This window comes from Salmo salar, chromosome ssa10 (assembly GCF_905237065.1).
Source record: "Salmo salar chromosome ssa10, Ssal_v3.1, whole genome shotgun sequence".
Taxonomy (NCBI): Eukaryota; Metazoa; Chordata; class Actinopteri; order Salmoniformes; family Salmonidae; genus Salmo; species Salmo salar.
Window position 1 is genome coordinate 85,233,896 of NC_059451.1, and position 22,452 is coordinate 85,256,347.

General features: G+C 44.8%; 1 protein-coding gene across 3 annotated transcripts in view; it reads right to left on the reverse strand.

Moving 5' to 3' along the window:
- The window catches only part of LOC106560875 (solute carrier family 66 member 2), an 81,105-nt gene that overhangs the window by 35,113 nt on the left and 23,540 nt on the right, over window positions 1-22,452 (reverse strand). For all 3 annotated transcript variants that reach the window (XM_014124261.2, XM_014124262.2, XM_014124263.2), the window contains exon 4: window positions 6,899-7,115. In XM_014124261.2, coding sequence (XP_013979736.1) covers window positions 6,899-7,115 — 217 coding nt within the window. The remainder of the gene's footprint in view (window positions 1-6,898; window positions 7,116-22,452) is intronic.

The following is a 22,452-nucleotide window of genomic DNA, read 5'->3' on the forward strand; positions in this document are numbered from 1 at the left end:
TTTAGAAAAGGGGATTTTTTTTTGGTGTTGCTTGGGGTTATTTTTTAAGGTGCTTCTGGGGTAGCACCTTTAAGGGGGTACTGTCACGTCCTGGCCAGTATAAGGTTAATTGTTTTTGTAGTTTGGTCAGGACGTGGCAGAGGGTATTTGTTTTATGTGGTTCGGGGTGGTGTGTTTGTGTAAAGGGTGTTTGATTTAGTATTTCCGGGTTTTTGGTTGATGGTCTATGTGTTTGTATTCTATGGTTAGTCTGGTGTGTGTGTTTCTATGTTTGGTTAATTGGGGTTGGGACTCTCAGTTGAAGGCAGGTGTTGTCTATCTGCCTTTGATTGAGAGTCCCATATATTAGGGTGTGTTTGTGTGTGTGATTTGTGGGTGATTATTCTGTGTATAGCCTTGTGCCTTACCAGACTGTTTATATGTTCATTTTTGAGAGTAATTAAAAATCAAGATGAGCATTCACGTACCTGCTGCGTTTTGGTCCTCATTCACCGACAACAACCGTGACACTGTGCTGTTTCATTGTTCATTTGTTTAGTCATTTCATTCTCAACCAGGATTTCTATGGAACGCCGTTTGGGTCTTTGCGTGTCAAAAAACATACACATCAAATAACACTATTTGACGGGTGAAATAAGCTTGTTGACCAATCAGGACCTGAATATGACTGCACGTCACATAATAATTGAATGCGTTCATGAATTTTTACAGCGTTATTACACATTGATTACACTATCACCCGTATTTCACATGTCACAACAATTCATCGATACGTATGCTATGATGCTGGTAAAGTTGTCTCGCGCACCTACAGTGCTGGTCATAAAAAAAAAGTTATTCCCCAAAAACATAGCTAGCTGAAACCGATGTCATGTTTCTAACTATATAGCTAGGTGTCATGTGAAACAACCCTAATTTATAAGACAGTTCTTATTTGATTGATGGTGAAAGGACCCATCTACAGTTGAAGTCGGAAGTTTACATACACCTTAGCCAAATACATTTAAACTCAGTTTTTCACAATTCGTCCGGGTTTGGCCGGTGACATTTAATCCTAGTAAAAATTCCCTGTCTTAGGTCAGTTAGAATCACCACTTTATTTTAAGAATGTGAAATGGCAGAAAAACAGTAGAGAGAATGATTTATTTCAGCTTTTATTTCTTTCATCACATTCCCAGTGGGTCAGAAGTTTACATACACTCAATTAGTATTTGGTAGAATTGCCTTTAAATTGTTTAACTTGGGTCAAACATTTTGGGTAGTATTCCACAAGCTTCCCACAATAAACTGGGTGAATTTTGGCCCATTCCTCCTGACAGAGCTGGTGTAACTGAGCCAGGTTTGTAGGCCTTCTTGCTCGCACACGCTTTTTCAGTTCTGCCCACAAATTTTCTATAGGATTGAGGTCAGGGCTTTGTGATGGCCACTCCAATACCTTGACTTTGTTGTCCTTACGCCATTTTCCCACAACTTTGGAAGTATGCTTGGGTTCATTGTCCATTTGGAAGACCCATTTGCAACCAAGCTTTACTTCCTGACTGATGTCTTGAGATGTTGCTTTTATATATCCACATCATTTCCTCCCTCATGATGCCATCTATTTTGTGAAGTGCACCAGTCTCTCCTGCAAAAAAGCACCCCCACAACATGATACTGCAACCCCCGTGCTCACGGTTGGGATGATGTTTTTTGGCTTGCAAGCCTCCCCCTTTTTCCTACAAACATAACGATGGTCATTATGGCCAAAAAGTTCTATTTTTGTTTCATCAAACCAGAGGACATTTCTCCAAAAAGTTCGATCTTTGTCCCCATGTGCATTTGCAAACCATAGATTTTTTATGGTGGTTTTGGAGCAGTGGCTTCTTCCTTGCTGAGCGGCCTTTCAGGTTATGTCGATATAGGACTCGTTTTACTATGTATATAGATACTTTTACTTTTATACCTGTTTCATCCAGAATCTTCACAAGGTCCTTTGCTGTTTTTCTAGGATTGATTTGCACTTTTCGCACCAAAGTACGTTCATCTCTAGGAGACAGAACACGTCTCCTTCCTGAGCGGTATGACGGCTGCGTGGTCCCATGGTGTTTTTACTTGCGTACTATTGTTTGTGCAGATGAACGTGGTACCTTCAGGCGTTTGGAAATTGCTCCCAAGGATGAACCAGACTTGTGGAGATCTACAATTTATTTATTTTGATTTTCCCATGATGTCAAGCAAAGAGGCACTGAGTTTGAAGGTAGGCCTTGAAATACATCGCGCTGTTGCGTCTTCTTCACTACACTGTCTGTGTGGGTGGACCATTTCAGTTTGTCCGTGATGGGGGGGTGGGGGGGGGTGCTCCCTCTGCTGTTTCCTGAAGTCGATCATCTCCTTTGTTTTGTTGACGTTGAGTGAGGTTATTTTCCTGACACCACACTCCCAGAGCACTCACATCCTCCCTGTAGGCTGTCTCATCATTGTTGGTAATCAAGTCTATTACTGTTGTGTCTGTAAACTTTAAGATTGAGTTGGAGGCGTGCATGCCACGCAGTCATGGGTGAACAGGGAGTACAGGAGGGGGCTGAGCACGCACCATTGTGGGGCCCCAGTGTTGAGGATCAGCAAAGTGGAGGTGTTGTTTCCTACCTTCACCACCTGGGGGCGGCACGTCAGGAAGTCCAGGACCCAATTGCACAGGGCGGGGTTCAGACCCAGGGCCTCTAGCTTAATGATGAGCTTGGAGTGTACTATGATGTTGAATGCTAAGCTATAGTCAATGAACAGCATTCTTACATAGGTATTCCTCTTGTCCAGATGGGATAGGTCAGTGTGCATTGCGATTGCATCGTCTGTGGATCTATTGGGGCGGTAAGCAAATTAAAGTGGGTCTAGGGTGTCAGGTAACGCGATATGAATCTTGACTAGTCTCTCAAAGTACTTCATGGTGACAGAAGTGAGTGCTATGGGGCGATAGTCATTTAGTTCAGTTACATTTGCATTCTTGGGAATAGGGACAATGGTGGCCATCTTGAAGCATGTGGGGACAGCAGACTGGGATAGGGAGAGATTGAATATGTCCGTAAACACACCAGCCAGCTGAGGATGTGGCTAGGGATGTCGTCTGGGCAGGCAGTATTGCAAGGATTAACACGTTTAAATGTCTTACTCACGTCGGCCACGGATAAGGAGCGCCCACAGTCCTTGGTAGCTGGCCGTGTCATCCTCAAAGCGGGCAAAGAATGTGTTAGCTTGTCTGAGCAAGGCGTCGGAGTCCGCGATGTAGCTGGTTTTCCTTTTGTAGTCTGTGATTGTCTGTAGACCCTGCCACATACGTCTCGTGTCTGAGCCGTTGAATTGCGATTCCACTTTGTCTCTATACTGACATTTCGCCTGTTTGATTGCCTTATGGAGGGAATGACTACTCTGTTTGTATTCTGCCACATTCCCAGTCACCTTGCTATGGTTAAACCCTGTGGTCCGCTGCCAAAGGTGATTCAACAAAGTACTGGTTAAGAATCTGAATACTTATGTACATCTGATATTTCAGTTTCTTATTTTTTTATACATTTTCTTACCATTTGATCAAAAAACCTGTTTTGCTTTGTCATTATGGGGTATTGTGTGTAGATTGATGAGGGGAAAAATAAATAAAGCTGTAATGTAACAAAATGTGGAAAATGCCAAGGGGTCTGAATACTTTCCAAAATGCACCGTAGAACGCTATAGACTCACCAGCTCCCGCTTTCTCCCATTGTGCTCTTTATAACAAACACGTGACTGGCTCAACTATTCTGGGGAAGTACGATAAGCTTCATAATGTAAAATAATGTGACAAGGCGAAATTAACTCAATCTGCTTTCTCTCGTAACATATTGCACAAGTTGACTGCAGGTATTTACTTAAAAAGTAGTTAGAAATATTAAAAAGTATAAAAAAACTTCCAATAAATAGTTTCAACGGTATTGATGGTATATGAAAACCATCCCGTAGGTATTTCCAAATACCCTGGTATACGATATACTGCCCAACCCTACTGTAGTCCAAATACAATCAGTTCCATTTGTCCTCAAGACAGAATAACCATACTATGAGACAGCAGTCACAGCTCAGCACATTAACAGAAGCTATCCTTCCTCATCCGTCCTCAGTTCCATGCAGATAAGTCAGAGTGGAGACATGCTTCAGGCAGCACAGCCTTTTATGAGCCAAATTAACCATCAAGAGCACAGTTTAAGCATGCAACGGAGGAATGAGGGCTCATTTATATGGTTTCCAACTGTAATTCATATTTTATATTAACACAATCAATATGTCACAGCCTTGGTGCTAGACTGTAATGTCTTTGTCCTTGATGTGATTGCACAGTGGCTCTGGGCGGCAACTTGCTCATCCAATCAGTGAGAACATGAGGCCTGGTTCATCTCTTGTCTCTGGGTGTCTCTACAGTGGTGGATCAGTGGGTAGCATGCCCTCTCAGTGTGTCATTCTAGTACTATAGCTACTATCACTACTACTTCCACTTTCTATCACTACTACTTCCCCTTTCTATCACTACTACTTCCCCTTTCTAGGAGGCCAGCCTATGTTTCTTATTGCCTCACTGAAATTCGGGGTCAGCTTCAGTGTGTGTAGTAACCAAAAAAGTGTTAAAGAAATCAAAATATATTTCATATTTGAGAATCTTCAAAGTAGCCACCATTTGCCTTGATGATAGCTTTGAAAACTCTTGTTATTCTCTCAACCAGCTTCATGAGGTAGTCACCTGGAATGCATTTCAATTAACAGGTGTGCCTTGTTAAAGGTTCATTTTTGGAATTTCTTTCCTTCTTAACCTCTTTGAGCCCACCTGCGTTTGAGCCCATCTGTTGTGTTGTGACAAGGTAGGAGTGGTATACAGAAGGTAGTCCTATTTGGTAAAATACCAAGTCCATATTAAGGCAAGAACAGCTCAAATAAGCAAAGACAAATGACAGTCCATCATTACTTTAAGACATGAAGGTCAGTCAATATTGAACATTAAGAACTTTGAAAGTTTCTTCAAGTGCAGTCGCAAAAACCATCAAGTGCTATGATGAAACTGGCTCTCATGTGGACTGCCACAGGAAAGGAAGACCCAAAGTTACCTCTGCTGCAGAGGATAAGTTCATTAGAGTTAACTGCACCTCAGATTGCAGCCCAAATAAATGCTTCACAGAGTTCAAATAACAGACATCTCAAAATCAACTGTTCAGAGGAGACCGTGAATCAGGCCTTCATGGTCGAATTGCTGCAAAGAAACCACTACTAAAGGACACCAATAAGAAGAAGAGACTTGCTTCGGCAAAGAAACATGAGCAATGGACATTAGACTGGTGGAAATCTGTCCTTTGGTCTGATGAGTCCACATGTTCGATTTTTGGTTCCAACCGCTGTCTCTTTGTGAGACGCAGAGTAGGTGAACGGATGATCTCCGCATGTATGGTTCCATCTGTATGCAATCTATAAATACGAATAAAATGGTTAAATTACGAGCCTTGTTGGTTAAGCCACAGAAAAAGTTAGCAACCTTCCCACTAGCCATGATTGGCTGAGATAAATGAGTGGGCTGGACATGCCGAGAGAGGAGAGAGAATTGGTCTGCCATATTGAAGGCTGCTGTCTATTTGAGCTCGTCAGTCTGTGTTGGTAATTCTGTCAAACACAGTTTTTTTTATGTATTGTGTAATGGAGCTGCATAAGTGTCGCTCTCTACCTTCTGGAGGATCAAGTTTTGAAATCAGTGGAATAGAGTATGATAGATAACGAGATGAAGAAAACATCTTCTGATTACATCTTCAAACTAAGGGCAACTGTGGCATGGCATTCCTAACAGGGAGAAGCGTTCATCATGCATGATGATGTATACAGGTAAGATAGTCTAGCGATAGCTAGCTACATTTTCAGATATTACACGTTTTTAACTTTGACAGAAAGTGGTTTCATTTCAAGCTAAAGTGTTCTGTTAGCTAACTAGCTAACGTTAGCTGGCTGGCTCCCTAGCTGACGTTACTATGTTTCCCAGAGCCGTTTGCTTTTCGAATTAGAGCCTAATGTTAGCTAGCTAACATTGGACCTGGTTGGTTAGCTCCCAACACTGTGGCATTGTCCCAACACTGTGGCACTTTATTCATTGTTGTTTAACTACCTAATGTCAGCTGGTTGGCTCGTTAGCTAATGTTACGTGTGTGATCTTAAACGCTGTTTACCTAGCTAGATTCATGGTTTACCTTGCTAGCTATATGTCTTAAGCTAAAGTGTACTGTTAACTAGCTAGCTAACGTTAGCTGGCTGGCTCCCTAGCGGATTCTATTCTACAATGTAGAAAATATAAATAAATGAGTAGGTGTGTCTGAAATGTTGACTCGTACTGTACACACACACACACACACACACACACACACACACACACACACACACACACCAGGTGAAAGCTATGATCCCTTATTGATGTCACCTGTTAAATCCACTTCAATCAGTGTAGATGAAGATGAGACAGGTTAAAGGATTTTTAAGCCTCAAGACAATTGAGACATGGATTGTGTGTGTGCCATTCAGTGGGTAAATGGGCAAGACAAAAGATTTCAGTGCATTTGAACGGAGTATGGTAGTAGGTGCCAGGCACACTGGTTTGAGTGTGTCGAGAACTGCAACGCTGCTGGGTTTTTCACACTCAACAGTTTCCCGTGTGTATCAATAATGGTCCAACACCCAAAGGACATCCAGCCAACTTGACACAACTGCATCCCTGTTGAATGCTTTCGACATCTTGTCGAGTCCATGCCCCAAGGGCAAAAAGGGCTGCAACTCAATATTAGGAAGGTGTTCCTAATGTTTTGTAAACTCAGTGTACACAACACAGGGTTCATGGAGAGTGTGCCAGCCTGCCAGGCCACTCACTCACCTCATGCCACGGGTGGAGTGGTTGTGGAAGTTCTGCAGAAGCTGTGGCACCCCCAGCATGGCCTCAAACAGCACGGCCAGGGAGCCCAGGCCCTCCACGAACAGCACAGAGTCCAGCAGGAGAAGGGTGAGGAAGGCACACAGCACCGTGAAGGCAAAACAGAATAGCAGGTAGTCCTCAAACGCACTCCAGCTCCAGAAGTAGCGCAGGTCCAGATCTAAGAGGGGGGGGGGAGAGAAGGGGGAGGAAGAGAGAGGGAGTGATAGAGGGAGAAGGGGAGGAGGAGAGATCCCTTCATTAGAAAATGCACCATCACAGACGTTCATTGAACACACCACACAAATCAATAGAGTGCAAGTAAGTGAATGAAACTTTGATCAAATCAAAACAATCTGGCTCTGGACCCTGCAAGTGTTATCACTGGGCCCTTTCCACCACACAGAGCCAATACAAAGCTATAGAGAGCTATTCCTTAACTCATTTAACCAGATTGTGCTTCCAAGCTCTGCTTTTTCAAAGTAAAGTCAAATGTAGCCATTGAGGCTAAGCCTACACACAATGAGAAAGGGATGCAACATGGCAGCTGAAAGAAAATGTGGTCACAGACCAAGAGCTCTTTTCTCACTGTAACAAATATTCATTATTCAGATATTCTAAGAATATTTAAACTTCCATCCATTATTTTCTGTTTGCACTGGCAGCCCAATAGGGTCGGCCTACTGTATATAGTAGAAGAGCCCTAGAGAGAAGACAAACTGGCATTTAAATACAGTTCCAGATCTGCTTCACTGACGTTAATATTGCCATTGCTCATCTAATTGTATTCTAATGCAATTCATGGACAAGCAACCTAAAAGAAGAGAGAATGAGGAAGACTGCATGACATAAAAGCCAAGAACAGTCAGAAAGAGAGAGTACTAAAGAGACCCCCCTGAGGGTCACAAGCTGAAATAAGAGTCTAGCTAGGAGTGACCTAAAATCCAGAGACAATCATGCATACTGTGTCAGAGGTTCTCTGTCTGGTAATGGTATATATAGGACCAGTCAGCTCTTCACAAGACATCCCACATGATCAATGGCCTCATATTCCGTTGAAATTACTGGAGAGGGGGGAATAAAATGAGCTGACATCAACTGAATGGGATTGATAGTTAAATAAGAGCCCATTTGTTAGTGAGCCGACTGGACTGTGACGTTCCATATAGGAAGTGGTTGTGTTCCGTGTATTGTCATTAGGTTCTGCATTGTGAGCGCCTGCACACAACACACAGCAGCACCTGCCAGGGGGAACAGTGGCGACGGTGGGACACACCTGTCAGGAACACAGACCGCTACACACCACCACCGTTGCCGGGCCCACGGCATTGTGGAAGAGGCAGAGTGAGACGTCTCATAGCGAGCACCGAGCAGCGTGCATGATTAATGATTAAGCTCCTACAGATCCAACACAGAGATAGGATCTGGGGGGGAGGGCAGGATGGATGATCAGAACAGAGAGGGGGACAAGGCACGTACACTCGCTTACGACAGCACGCACACGCATACACACGCACACACAGTGTCGCGTCCGTCCTTGCAGTGAGGGCCAGGGCCCACCACTGGTGCAGTGCCCTAGCGGTCACAGCACATGAATAATATCTGTAGAGCCAGACGCTGACACTGATAGAATCTGAACAGGGCCTAACAGAGAGGCCTTACTCAAAAAATTATCCTCAGAGGACTTCATTTTCACCTGCAGAAAAATCAGATTTTACACGCCCCGCTCTCCCTCTGTTCTAGTGTACTGGAAGCTTCAGGGGAGAGCTCTGCCCTTTGTCGGGAACATGAAAGCTTCTCTCCCTTTTAAATAAGACGGGCTAAGCACTACTGGCACTACTACAGCTTGCCCTGTTTTCCAAACTGCGGTCTGTTTTGCCCAAATACAGTATAGCTCCCTCTATCTATTCACTCCTCTCTCTCTCCATGCACTCCACCTCTCCTTTTAAAAGCCTGATAGTTTTATATGCACACTCAAAAAACACCTACAGCAAATTGTCAAGTAAAACATAATGAAGAAACATAACCAATGAATCTGAATCACATCTAAAAGAACAAACCAGTAAATGTCCCTCTTTCATCTCCCCCTTTCAACCTCTCCTGTCATCCCCCTTTTTCTCTCTCTGTCATCCAGGCTGCTACAGCATCAGAGGCAGGCTGGCCTTCCCAGTGAGATCCCTGGCAGTATTGTGCTTAGCTTAGCCAGTCTGGAGAGGAGAGCAGACTTGTTGACAGGCCGCACTTCAAAAGACCCACACAAGAAGGTACCGTACTGAGGAGGAAAAGTGGGGAGGTGAGGTGCTTCTTTTTTCAACAGCCCTTCAAAGATGAAACATTTCAATTACTAAAACAGCAAAAAAAGGTGCTCAATGGAAATTCTTCAAACATCGTGACAGTGTTGGTAACCCAGGGCAAACAGGTTTACAGCGGAGTCCACCCTAACCACATCTAGGATGCCATCTAGGGTTTACATTCTACCAGTCATCTGGAAGACAGGCAGTACAACAAACAGCTGCCAGTGTTAGCAGTGTTACAGCGCCCCATCTCAGCCCACAACAAGGAAAAGGAGAGGGAAAGAAATAGACACATTTCACTCGAGGCATTTCATGTCATGCAGAGTACAGATATCTAGAGAAAGACAGCTAGAGAGAGGCCCAGAATATCCAAACTCATCATCCAGAGAGCCAACTTTGAGCCTCCCAGCCAGAGGAGACCCAGCTCGAGATGGGTCTACTCCATCACAGCCCACCCCAGGCACCAAATTCCACCCCAGGCCCCATGCCCCAGTTCCAAGGGAGCCCCAGTTCCAGATGCCATCCCTGCACTGCTATTCCTCCTGCAGGGTCACCAGGGCCAACCCAGCCACCCTCTCTGTCTGTCTTCTGAGCCCATGACTCTGGGTCAAGTCAACCATCGGCACAGAGATACTGCCATTTCAGCTCATAGTACGCCCACGAGTATCGATTGTTATAAGGGAGGTTGGATCCAGTTAGGTTGGATCCAAGATAATAAAACCATTAAATCAGATCTGCCAGACAAACCAAGAGAAAAACAGGAAGTAGGCGTACATAGTCATCGTGGTCTGCACATATTTTACTCAGCATCACTCAGACTGTGACTAATAAAGCACCTCTCAATTAGAAATCCTAACAACATGGCACCTATGCCCAAGTGCCATGGGCTATGGGCAGAGATGTGGCTGTCAGAGGGGAAGCCTGCAGGACAGGCTGAGGTTTGGGGAGCACAGGCTTTAACGAAGGCAGCAGATACAGAGGGCCTGATTTCCGCAGTCAGCAGTGGGACTGATTGGCCTCTCATTAGGAAACACTAGACCACTGTCCTGTCTCATATTACACAAGTAGGTATGTTACCGCACATACTCAACATGGAAACAAAACATACAATATCTTTCCTCTTCAAGCTTCACCTCTTTCACGTCGTACTTTACATAGGAACACTGCAGAGCCCAAAAAGTCATTAAAATCTTGCCCCTAGTCAAAAAGTAGGATTTTTGTATTCATCAAGTTGAATATGAACGAACGTGACAGGGGGTTTCGATTACAGTTGTATTACAGCATCTGAGACTGACTGGGTACCAGACAGACTGACATGGACATGACTGCTGATCAGGGAGCAGTAATGTGCGTCTGAAAGTGGCTCTACTCAAATTCTACCGGAAAAAGAAAATGTACTGTACCCTTCTTATAAGCTCTTTGAATATTCTGATCAAGGACAAAGACTGTGCCGATATAGCTATGTCATTAAGCTTATATTCAATTAAGCAGCTCTAAGTACACCGATTAAATTGGAATTAAAATACAATGTCGAAATCATTTAGCCATTCAGGCATATCCATATTTGCATTTTGCTATATATAGTAGATGACTGCAGTACTATTCTATTGTCTTGTGGCCCTGCTGCAGTGTCCTATGGTTCTGACCTGGGTCAGTCACACATCAACCCCTGCCTGTGTTCAATTAGCATTTATTAAAATAAATAATGAGGACTGATTTGCATTATATGTCAATATAATATTCATACACATAGTAGTACACAATTTTATCCTGGAAGATAATTTCACAGGCAGCACAAACCAAGGCAATCGCATCCTCGAATGCTCACAAAAAGCAGGTCATGTTAGGTGGGCCTTTTCAAGGTACTTTCCATAATAATCTAAGAGAATAAACAAAACTTGACAGTCAGGCAGAAGACTTGAGTTTAAAGTGTGGGTAACTCAAACTTTTGCATGACATCAAATGTCCCATTGACGTCACCTCTATGACAAGTTATTTACTTAAAGGGACACATTTACACATACTTCCAAGTTAGGATTTGTGCTCGACTGCTTTGCTGAGGTAGCCTACAAGACAGACACAGACCCCTAACGTATTACAATAACACGTTTCTATTCTGTCAGAGCAGCAGAGATAGACTAGTCTATTTGACCATGTGGATTGCAATGACCTCCTTGGCCAAACAGGTTAGAACTGATCAATCAATCATCCAGCATCCTCCCAGAACACATCCTGGTAAAGGCCCATGAAGCTGTCTGACGCCTTCCAGAACACATCCTGGTAAAGGCCCGTGAAGCTCTCAGACGCCTTCCAGAACACATCCTGGTAAAGGCCCGTGCAACTCTCTGACGCCACACAGAGTGAAAAAATATAGACTGCGGAAAGAGGAAGTAGGCAGGTCAATGGACATCCTATCTAAATAATGACTTTTTAATGAAGGCCGGATGGTAATTAGACAGGGGTCAGACTGGGTGATGCGGTAATCACACCGCGAGAACGCCTGCCACCTTTGTAACGTTCTGACAGAGCAGCAGCTGGAATGTGCATTCGGAAAAGTATTCAGATCCCTTGAATTTTTCCACATTTTGTTGTGTTATTCTAAAATTGATTAAATAAAAAAAACAATCCTCATCAATCTACACACTATACCTCATAATGACAAAGTCAAAACAGGATTTTAGAAACAGAAATACCTTATTTACAAAAGTATTCAGACCCTTTGCTATGAGACTCGAAATTGAGCTCAGGTGCATCCTGTTTCCATTTATCATCCTTGAGATGTTTCTACAACTTGATTGGAGTCCACCTGTGGTAAATTCAATTGATTGGACATGATTTGGAAAGGCACACACCTGTGTATATAAGGTCCCACAGTTGACAGTGTATGTCAGAGCAAACACCAAGCCATGAGGTCGAAGGAATTTGAAAGAACACATGAAGAAGTTTAGAACCAAGATTATTCCTAGAGCTGGCTGCCCGGCCAAACTGAGCAATCAGGGGAGAAGGGCCTCGGTCAGGGAGGTGACAAAGAACCTAATGGTCAATCTGACATCTCCACAGAGGAACACTGGAGCTCTGGGAGAACCTTCTAGGATGACAACCATCTCTGCAGCATTCCACCAATCAGGCCTTTATGGTAGAGTGGCCAGATGGAAGCCACTCCTCATTAAAAAAAGGCACATGACAGCCCGCTTGGAGTTTGCCAAAAGGCACCTAAAGGACTCTCGGACCATGAGAAATTGTCTGCTGAAACCAATATCGAACTCTCTGGCCTGAATGCGAAGTGTCACGTCTGGAACAAACCTGGCACCATCCCTACAGTGAAGCATGGTGGTGGCAGCATCATGTTGTGGGGATGTTTTTCAGCGGCAGGGACTGGGAGACTTGTCAGGATCAAGGCAAAGATGAACGGAGCAAAGTACAGACAGATCCTTGATGAAAACCCGCTCCAGAGTGCTCAGGACCTAAGACTGGGGCGAAGGCTCACCTTCCAATAGGATAACGAAACTAAGCACACAGCCAAGACAATGCAGGAGTGACTTCAGGACAAGTCTCAATGTCCCTTAGTGGCCCAGCCAGAGCCCAGACTTGAACCCGATCGAACATCTCTGGAGAGACCTGAAAATAGCTGTGCAGCGACGCTCCCCATCCAATCTGACAGAGCTTGAGAAGATCCAGAGCTTGAGAAGATCCAAAGCTTGAGAAAATCTGCAAAGAAAGTGAGAAACTCCCCAAACAGATGTGCCACGCTTGTAGCGTCATACCTAAGAGTTGAGGCTGTATTCGCTGCCAAAAGATGCTTCAACAAAGTACTGAGTAAAGGGTCTGAATACTTATGTAAATGTAATATTTTTTATTTCAAATTAGTTTTTTTGAACATTTTCAAAAAACCTGTTTTTGCTTTGTCATTATGGGGTACTGTGTGTAGATTGATAAGGGGAACTTGTTTATCCATTTTAGAATAAGGCTGTAACATAACAAAATTAGAAAAAGTCAAGGGGTCTGAATACTTTCCAAATGCACTGTAGTCCCTATTATAGAGTTGTCAGTTCATTATATGTTCTAAAGTCTTCATATTGGAAAGCATAAAGTAAACATTATCACAACAATCCTTTAATGGTCTTTGTACACACATTCATGGCATAGACTTGGTTCAAGTCAGACATACAAAAACACAGGACAAGGTAATTCCTCAACAACAGCCTTTGACCACTGTCTAGCTGTCCAGTCACGAGCCAAATGAAAAAACACCACCAGGCATAGTCAAGGTGACATTGTCATTTCTATATCTTTGACAAGAAAAGAGCATTGTCTGGAAAGTGGTCTGATAGATAGATTCAATTGTCTGACCAGTAATACCTAAACTCACCCCCCTCAGCCTTTTCTCAGATTATCTATTATTTTCACCGGTTTTATCTGACCAGGAAGTCTTCTATTGATAATGTGTCTGTTGGGTAGCAGATAATTCACAGGCGTCATATCGAGCAGGACCTGCTAGTCCCTCTGTGCATTTCCCTTATCAGGACCCTCCTCACTGCTCCAGCTGCTCACCTGGTGATCACTATCACACAAGTCACCTTCACATGGATTAATGTGTGTGTGTGTGTGTGTATGTATACAGATCAGCAATAAGAATTTACCAAACCTTGTCTACTAGGCTATTTGTTGACTGTCATGTCTACCTCTTAGAATGCTAAAAACGTACAGAGCAGTACACTACACGCTTGACCACCCTTCTTCGCCAAGGTCAATCCTCTGTGTTCAACCACTCCTCTCTCCTATCCTGTTGTCATCCTTTACACATGCATCTGGCCTGCCTACCCTGGCTGATGTTCAAATAAAACGTACCTCACAGTGCAGTGTGCAACATGCCGCATCACCTCACACTCTCCTCCCTCCACACACTGCTATTACAATCGGTCTGCCCTGCGCCTACATAACAGCCTTCCCTCTAACCACTTCTACAAGAGCACAGCAAGATTAGTTGTTCGCGCATCATCCATTTGTGAGTTTTACCTGAACTCTCCTGCCATACAGGGAATGATGAGTCATTAAACTCTATTCTGGTTTCCACATTGTTCCTGAATGTGTGCTATTACAGTGAAGTGTCCTGGGGGGACAAAGGGAGCATGGGCTGTAATGTCACCATGACCTTATGGTCAGTAGAAACATTAAGGAAATGTCACCATTTTATCCTTACCTACACCATGCCTTTCTGGAGAAAAAACAACTAACAAATTCCTAGCCCTGAGGGGAAAACAGAAAAAAAAAAAAAATTCAACATTGTTTTGAGGGCAAAGAGGTAGCTGGGGAGTCAGTAATGACTTAGTATGGGTAGAATCAGGACAAGACAAGGACAGAGCCAATAAAGGGCTTTTATCTCTAGTTCTCTGAGCTAAATGGAAGTTACACAGCAGGATTAAGACTGCAGGATGATGAGAGCGCGAGAGACAGAGCGAGCGACAGACAGACAGAGTGCGAGCGACAGACAGAGAGCGAGCGACAGACAGAGCACGAGCGACAGAGAGCGAGAGACAAAGCGAGAAAAAAGCAGTTCTGATAAGAGTTACATAAGAACAATGCAAGCCAGACAGTGAGAGTGGCATGGCTTCAAGGGCAAAGCATAACAGCAACACACGCACTGCAGCAGGGTTTCCCACCGCAGCAGGCAGATGACACCAGCCAGGCTCCAGACTCTAATCTATACAATGCCAAGCTACACACCTGACTGGGACCCATTTAGGGCCAACTAACTACCTTATAAACTAATTTATGTCTCAAGCTCTGTCAGGTTGGATGGGGAGCGTTGCTGCACAGCTATTTTCAGGTCTCTCCAGAGATGTTCGATTGGGTTCAAGTCTGGGCTCTGGCCAGGCCACTAAAGGACATTCAGAGACTTGTCCCAAAGCCACTCCTGCGTGGTCTTGGCTGTGTGCTTAGGGTCGTCGTCCTGTTGGAAGGTGAACCTACCCCAGTCTGAGGTCCTGAGCACTTTGGAGCAGGTTTTTATCAAGGATCTCTCTGTACATTGCTCCATTCATCTTTCCCTCGGTCCTGACTAGCCTCCCAGTCCCTGCAGCTGAAAAACATCCCCACAGCATGATTCTGCCACCACCGTGCTTCACCATAGGGATGGTGGCAGGTTTCCTCCAGACGTGATGCTTGACATTCAAGCCAGAGTTCAATATTGGTTTCATCAGACCAGAGAATCTTGTTTCTCATGGTCTGAGAGTCCTTTAGGTGGCTTTTGGCAAACTCCAAGCGGGCCGAGGAGTCAACACTACCATAAAGACCTGATTGGTGGAGTGCTACAGAGATGGTTGTCCTTCTCCCATCTCCACAGAGGAACTCTGGAGCTCTGCCAGTGACCATCAGGTTCTTGGTCACCTCCCTGACCAAGGCTCTTCTCCCCCGTTTGCTCAGTTTGGCAGGTGGCCAGGTCTAGGAAGAGTCTTGGTGGTTCCAAACTTCTTCTTGTGTTCTTGGGGACCATCAATGCTGCAGACCATCAATGCCCCGTCTAGAGACGGCCCACAGCCTGCCGAGTCGGCCCACAGCCTGCCGAGTCGGCCAACAGCCTGGAGCCTGCCGAGTCGGACCACAGCCCGGAGCCTGCCGAGTCGGCCCACAGCCCGGAGCCTGCCGAGTCGGCCCACAGCCCGGAGCCTGCCGAGTCGGCCCACAGCCCGGAGCCTGCCGAGTCGCCCGCCAGCCGGGCGCAGCCAGAGTCGCCCGCCAGTCCGGGGCCCGCTGCGAGGGTCCCCAGTCCATGGTCGGCGGCAAGAGACCAGGCTCTAGGGGAGCCATTAAAGTGGGGTGAGCCAGCGGTGGAGCAGGGTCTGCATCCTGCTCCTGAGCCACCACCACGGGTAGATGCCCACCCGGACCCTCCCCTATAGGTTTAGGTTTTGCGGCCGGAGTCCGCACCTTTGGAGGGGGGGGTACTGTCACGCCCTGACCTTAGAGATCCTTTTATGTCTCTATTTTGGTTGGTCAGGGCGTGAGTTGGGGTGGGCATTCTATGTCCTTTTTTCTATGTTTGGTATTTCTTTGCTTCGGCCTGGTATGGCTCTCAATCAGGGACAGCTGTATATCGTTGTTGCTGATTGGGAGCCATACTTAGGCAGCCTGTTTTCCTTTGGGTTTTGTGGGTGGTTATTTTCGGTTTAGTCATTTGTTACCTGACAGAACTGTTTGGCTGTTGTCTTTTGTTTATTTGTAAAGTGTTCTCTTTTTCCATTAAATTACAAAGATGAGCACTAACCACACTGCGCCTTGGTCTACTCCATTCAACAGCCGTTACAGGGAGAGAAATAAAGTATAAGTGACATTACATTAGACGGGGAACGAGACAATAGTGTGGAGGTATGCCAACTACTCTGACCTTGCTTCAATGTCAGTCTAAAATGGACAATTAAATATAAATCCAACATGAAAGAATTGAAAAGATTTTACAGAGTTACAGTTCATATTAGGAAATCAGTCAATTGAAATAAATGAATTAGGCCCTAATCTATGGATTTTACATGACTGGCAATACAGTTATGCATCTGAGAGTCAGACAATGGGTCACAGATAGGTCCTGTGTGGCTCAGTTGGTATACAAAGTGTTGTGGGTTCAATTCCCACAGGGGACCAGTACGAAAAAAGTATGGAACTGTGTGAACTCCCTATTGTAAGTCACTCTGGATAAGAGCGTCTGCTAAATGACAAAAAAAAAATAGGGAACCAGTCAGTATCTGGGGGTCAGGATCTTGCCACAGTATCTCTGTTCATTCAAATTGCCATCGATAAAATGCAATTGTGTTTGTTGTCCATAGCTTATGCCTGCCCATACCATAATCCAACTGCCACCATGGGACACTCTGTTCACAACGTTGACATCAGCAAACCGCTCGCCCACATGACGCCATTCACGCTGTCTGCCAAACTGGGATTCATCTGTTAAGAGCACACTTCTCCAGCATGCCAGTGGCCATCAAAGGTGAGCATTTGCCCACTGAAGTCAGTTACGATGCCGACCTGCCGTCAGGTCAAGACCCTGGTGAGAACGACGAGCATGCAGATTAGCTTCCCTGAGATGGTTTCTGACAACAAAAATTATTTGGTTGTGCAAACCCACAGTTTAATCGGTTGGCTGGTCTCAGACGATACTGCAGGTGAAGAAGCCTTATGAGGAGGTCCTTGGCTGGTGTGGTTACACAGGGTCTGCGGTTGTGAGGAAGGTTGGACATACTGCCAAATTCTCTAAAACAATGAAGGCGGCTTATGTTACAGAAATTAACATTAAATTATCTGGCAACAGCTCTGGTGGACATTCCTGCAGTCAGCATGCCACAATTGCACACTCCCTTAAAACATCTGTGGAATTGTGTTGTGACAAAACTGCACATTTTAGAGTGGCCTTTTATTGTCCTCAGGACAAGGTGCACCTGTGTAATGATCATGCTGTTTAATCAGCTTCTTGATATGCTACACCTGTCAGGTGGATGGATTATCTTGGCAAAGGAGAAATGCTCATTAACAGAGATGTAAACAAACGTGTGCACAACATTTGAGACAAATAAGCTTTTTGTATGTATGGAACATTTCTGGGATTTTTTATTTCAGCTGATGAAACATGGGAACAACATTTTACATGTTGTGTTTATATTTCTGTTCAGTATATATTCCGGTCAGATGATGGGGCAGTGGGGGTTACAGCCGTTAGGCCTCCTTTACTCCCTCCCTCCCGGGGCAACCACAGAGCATCATGGAGCAATGAGACAGCAAGGACATGGTGGTGGATGATGGGGGGGGGGGGACATTCTCTGACAATGGCTTGGGACGATCACATAACCAACCAAGACATATTGAGGACAGTGGGGTCAGACATTGAGGACAGTGCGGCAGGTTTATTCTGGTGGATGTGGATATATCCTTAACCATTCCCCTGCATGGCAAATCATAAGCGGTTGCCTCAATCTTGTCAGCCTTTCTGTCTGAATCTCTTTAACTCCACCAAACTGTACATTTTTCATGCCTTTACAGTGTCTTTTTCACTCTTCGGTCTCTCCACTTCCCTCTGGCATTTTCCCTCCTCGCTCCATTAACAGGGGTTGCACAGCATAGACAATAGGTTCTTCCTTTTATGTCCGAACAGGTGTTTTAAGTTCTCTGCATTCCCCGTTCAGTCTGTCAGTTCTGGCATATATTATTCTTACTTTGATCTGAAACAGCATTCTGAGGTAGGGGTCAGAGTTCAGCCAATTGATGCGTCAAGTGTGTGTGTTGGATCCTTCCTGCCAATAGAGCTAATTAATAGGAGCCTGTCAGGGTCAAGGGGCTGGAGGCACCACACTACTCTGCCTAATCACACCCTTACTGGGTATCAGCGCCAATGCAAGGTTAGAGCAGCCCACTGTAAAATGCCAGACTGGCATAACACTAAACCGGACCTGATATTTCTGGGACACAGACTGGAAGGTGTTGTGTTTCTTAGAGTGAGAGGTTTGTATGGAGGGCTGGGTGCTGCTCAGGGCTGTTCTCAGTGAGCCCAGTGTGAGACAAGGTGGAGGAGACGGGAGACGTTCAACGCCTCAGGGAGAGCCCTAGGCGCAAACAGGGCCGGACATTTTTCAGCCCATCTTTGCGTCACAACCAAAACCCACAAAAACAGTCACCAGACATCTTGCATCCACGCGCACGAACCCACACGTGCACGCACACACAAACCCACACGTGTGCGCACACACACACACACAAACCCACACGAGCGTGCACAGTATCACAATTATTTTGCCAGACATCACAGCTGTTATACAGTACAGAGGCAAACACCATACAGAGATGGGCTTTTATGTGCCATCTAATGAAATAGGGGAGATCTTTTAATTTTCTTTTAATGGCTGCAGGTGTAGCCTAATGCAGGGGTGTCAAACTCATTTTTTTTCCTTTCAATTAAGACAAATCAGGTGAGGGGAGTTCCTTACTAATTAGTGACCTTAATTAATCAATCAAGTACAAGGGAGGAGCAAAAATCAAAGTTTATTGTTATAGCAGGTGCAGCGAAATGTTTATGTAGAATGTCTCTCAAATACAATTTTCACGTATTTTTTTTTTATCTAAACAAGGAATAACAATCCAAAGTAGATCGAGTGAGCATGTGTGAGAATCCATAATATAAATATGTGGTGTGTATAGACAGTATATAACTCAGAAAATAAAATGATATGTACAGAAGCAGGTATATTAGGATGAGCTGTGTCGAGAATACAGTATATACATAGTGCGTAAACAACAGTAGATAAACAGAATATGAGGTGACTAGTGTTCAATGACTATATACATTGAGTGTATAAAACATTAGGAGCCCCTGCTCTTTCCTTTACATACTGACCAGGCGACAGCTATGATCCCTTGATGTCACTTGTTCAATCCACTTCAAATCAGTGTAGATGAAGGGGAGGAGACAAGTTAAAGAAGGATTTTTAAGCCTTGAGACATGGATTGTGTGTGTGCCATTCAAAATATTTAAGTGCCTTTGAACAGGGCATGGTAGTAGGTGCCAGGTGCACTGGTTTGAGTGTTAACTGCAATACTGCTGGGTTTTTCATACTCAACAGTTTCCTGTGTGTATCAAGAATGTTCCACGACCCAAAGGACATCCAGCCAACTTGACAACTGTGGGAAGCATTGGCGTTCCACTGGATATCATAAGGTGAATGCACCAATTTGTAAGTCGCTCTGGATAAGAGCGTCTGCTAAATGACGTAAATGTAAATGTCAACATGGGCCAGCATCCCTGTGTAACACTTTTGACACATTGTAGAGTCTATGCCCCAACTAATTGAGGCTTCTGAGGGCAAAAGGGGTTGCAGCTCAATATTAGGAAGGTGTTCCTAATGTTTGTGTACTCAGTGTACATGGGGCTTAGTCTCAAGGTGCAGGGCTGAGTCCCAGGCAGGTAGCCGGCTAGTGATGGCTGTTCAACAGTCGGATGGCCTGGTGATAGGTGTTCCTCAGTCTCTCTGCCCCGGCTCTGATGCACCTGTACCGTCTCTGTCTGCTAGATGGTGGCAGAGTGAACATACCTTAGCTCGGCTGGATGAGGTCTTTAACGCCTTGTTCAAAGATTTGTCTAAAGCTTTTGACACTGTAGACCATGCAATACTTTTGGGTAAACTGTCGTCAATAGGACTGGGATTGGATGCCTGTCGTTGGTTTCCTGGCACCCCTCCGTCAGGGCTCTAACCTGCCATGACTTGGAATGCCTTGAAGATCGGCGGTTGGCGACCACTGGTCCAGGGTGTCGGGCAAGATAGAGGTGATATGGTCCTGAACTAGCCACTCAAAGCACTTCGTGATGACCGAGAAGAGTGCTATGGGGCGATAGTAATTTAGTTCAGTTACCTTCGCTTGCTTTGGTACAGGAACAATGATGGACATCTTGAATCAAGTGGGGACAGCAGACTGGGATAGAGAGAGGTTGAATATGTCCGTGAACACTCCAGCCAGCTGGTCTGCGCATGCTCTGAGGACGCGGCTTGGGATGCCGTCCAGGAAAGCAGCCTTGTGAGGGTTAACACGCTTGAAACTTCTACTCACATTGACTACAGAGAATGGGAGCCCACAGATCTCAAAAGCATAAACTCTGTTTTCCTCGATGCAGGCAAAGAAGGTGTTAAGTTTGTGTGTGTGTATATCTCTCTCTGCCTTTTAAAAGTTGGAAATGAGTACTTCCAGTTTCAAATCTGTGGAAAATTTGAGAAAATGGTAGCGAGAGGAGAACAGCGAGCAGTGTGGTGTGCGGCAGTAGGATGATCTCAGCAGGTGTCCAGGGGCTCCCTGTGTGCAATGTGTGATGAGGTTATTTGAAATGAGGCAGCCAGAGAGGTGAGGGTTCAGCCTGAGACATACACTAGCAACTTCCTAGGATCAGCACAGGAAAAAAATAGAAATACTCCGTTACTTCAAGAACAGATCAGAACTTGTGGTTTGACTCTAGGCTAGCAGTCTTAGCCGCTGAACAGCATATTATATTTGAAATTTTTTGGCAGACTGAAGTTTGGCTCAACACTGACCCTGGGTGAACTGTCAGCCATGCTTTGCCTCATTTACTAATCTGTTTCAGCTGGTAGAGGAACAGGCCTCTGATAAAATAAATTGAACACTCAATTATAAACGTGACCTGTGGAATGCACATGGAATTTAGACTTGGGAGCACTAGTGCCAATCATAATACATTAAATGGCTTGTGGTTACATCTGTACTTCGTTGTTTCAAGTCCAGCGCTCTCAGGCTATTACATTTGTATCATTTGTGTGGCACTCATCACAAGCAAAGTCAGTTGTATCATTTGTGTGGCACGCATCACAAGCAAAGTCAGTTGTATCATTTCTGTGGCACGCATCACAAGCAAAGTCAGTTGTATCACTTCTGTGGCACGCATCACAAGCAAAGTCAGTTGTATCACTTCTGTGGCACGCATCACAAGCAAAGTCAGTTGTATCATTTCTGTGGCACGCATCACAAGCAAAGTCAGTTGTATCATTTCTGTGGCACGCATCACAAGCAAAGTCAGTTGTATCATTTTTGTGGCACGCATCACAAGCAAAGTCAGTTGTATCATTTCTGTGGCACGCATCACAAGCAAAGTCAGTTGTATCATTTTATTTAATCTGGGAAAACCGGTAGCACAGGCAAGTCTGATTAGGCTTAGCTAGAGTAATTTATTTCTTAATACACCCCTTCAAATTAGTGAATTTGGCTATTTCAGCAACACCTGTTGTCGACAGGTAGGGTTGCAAACTTTCCAGTAAATGTCTGGAATTTTCCATGGGAAGTTAAGCCCGGGAACTTTGCTTAAAACCTGTTAGGGCTAGGGGTCAGTATTGACACGGCTGGATAAAAAACATACCCGATTTAATCTGGTTACCACTCCTACCCAGTAACTAGAATATGCATATACTTATTACATATGGATAGAAAACACCCTAAAGTTTCTAAAACTGTTTGAATGGTGTCTGTGAGTATAACAGAACTCAAATGGCAGGTCAAAACCTGAGAGATTCCTTTACAGGAAGTGGCCTGTCTGACCATTTCTTGAACTTCTTTTCCATCTCTATCTTTTACTAAGGATCTCTGCTCTAACGTGACACTTCCTACGTCGTCCATAGGCGCTCAGAGCCCGGGAAAAAACAGAATGTCGTCATCCCAGCCCCAGGCTGAAACACATTATCGCCT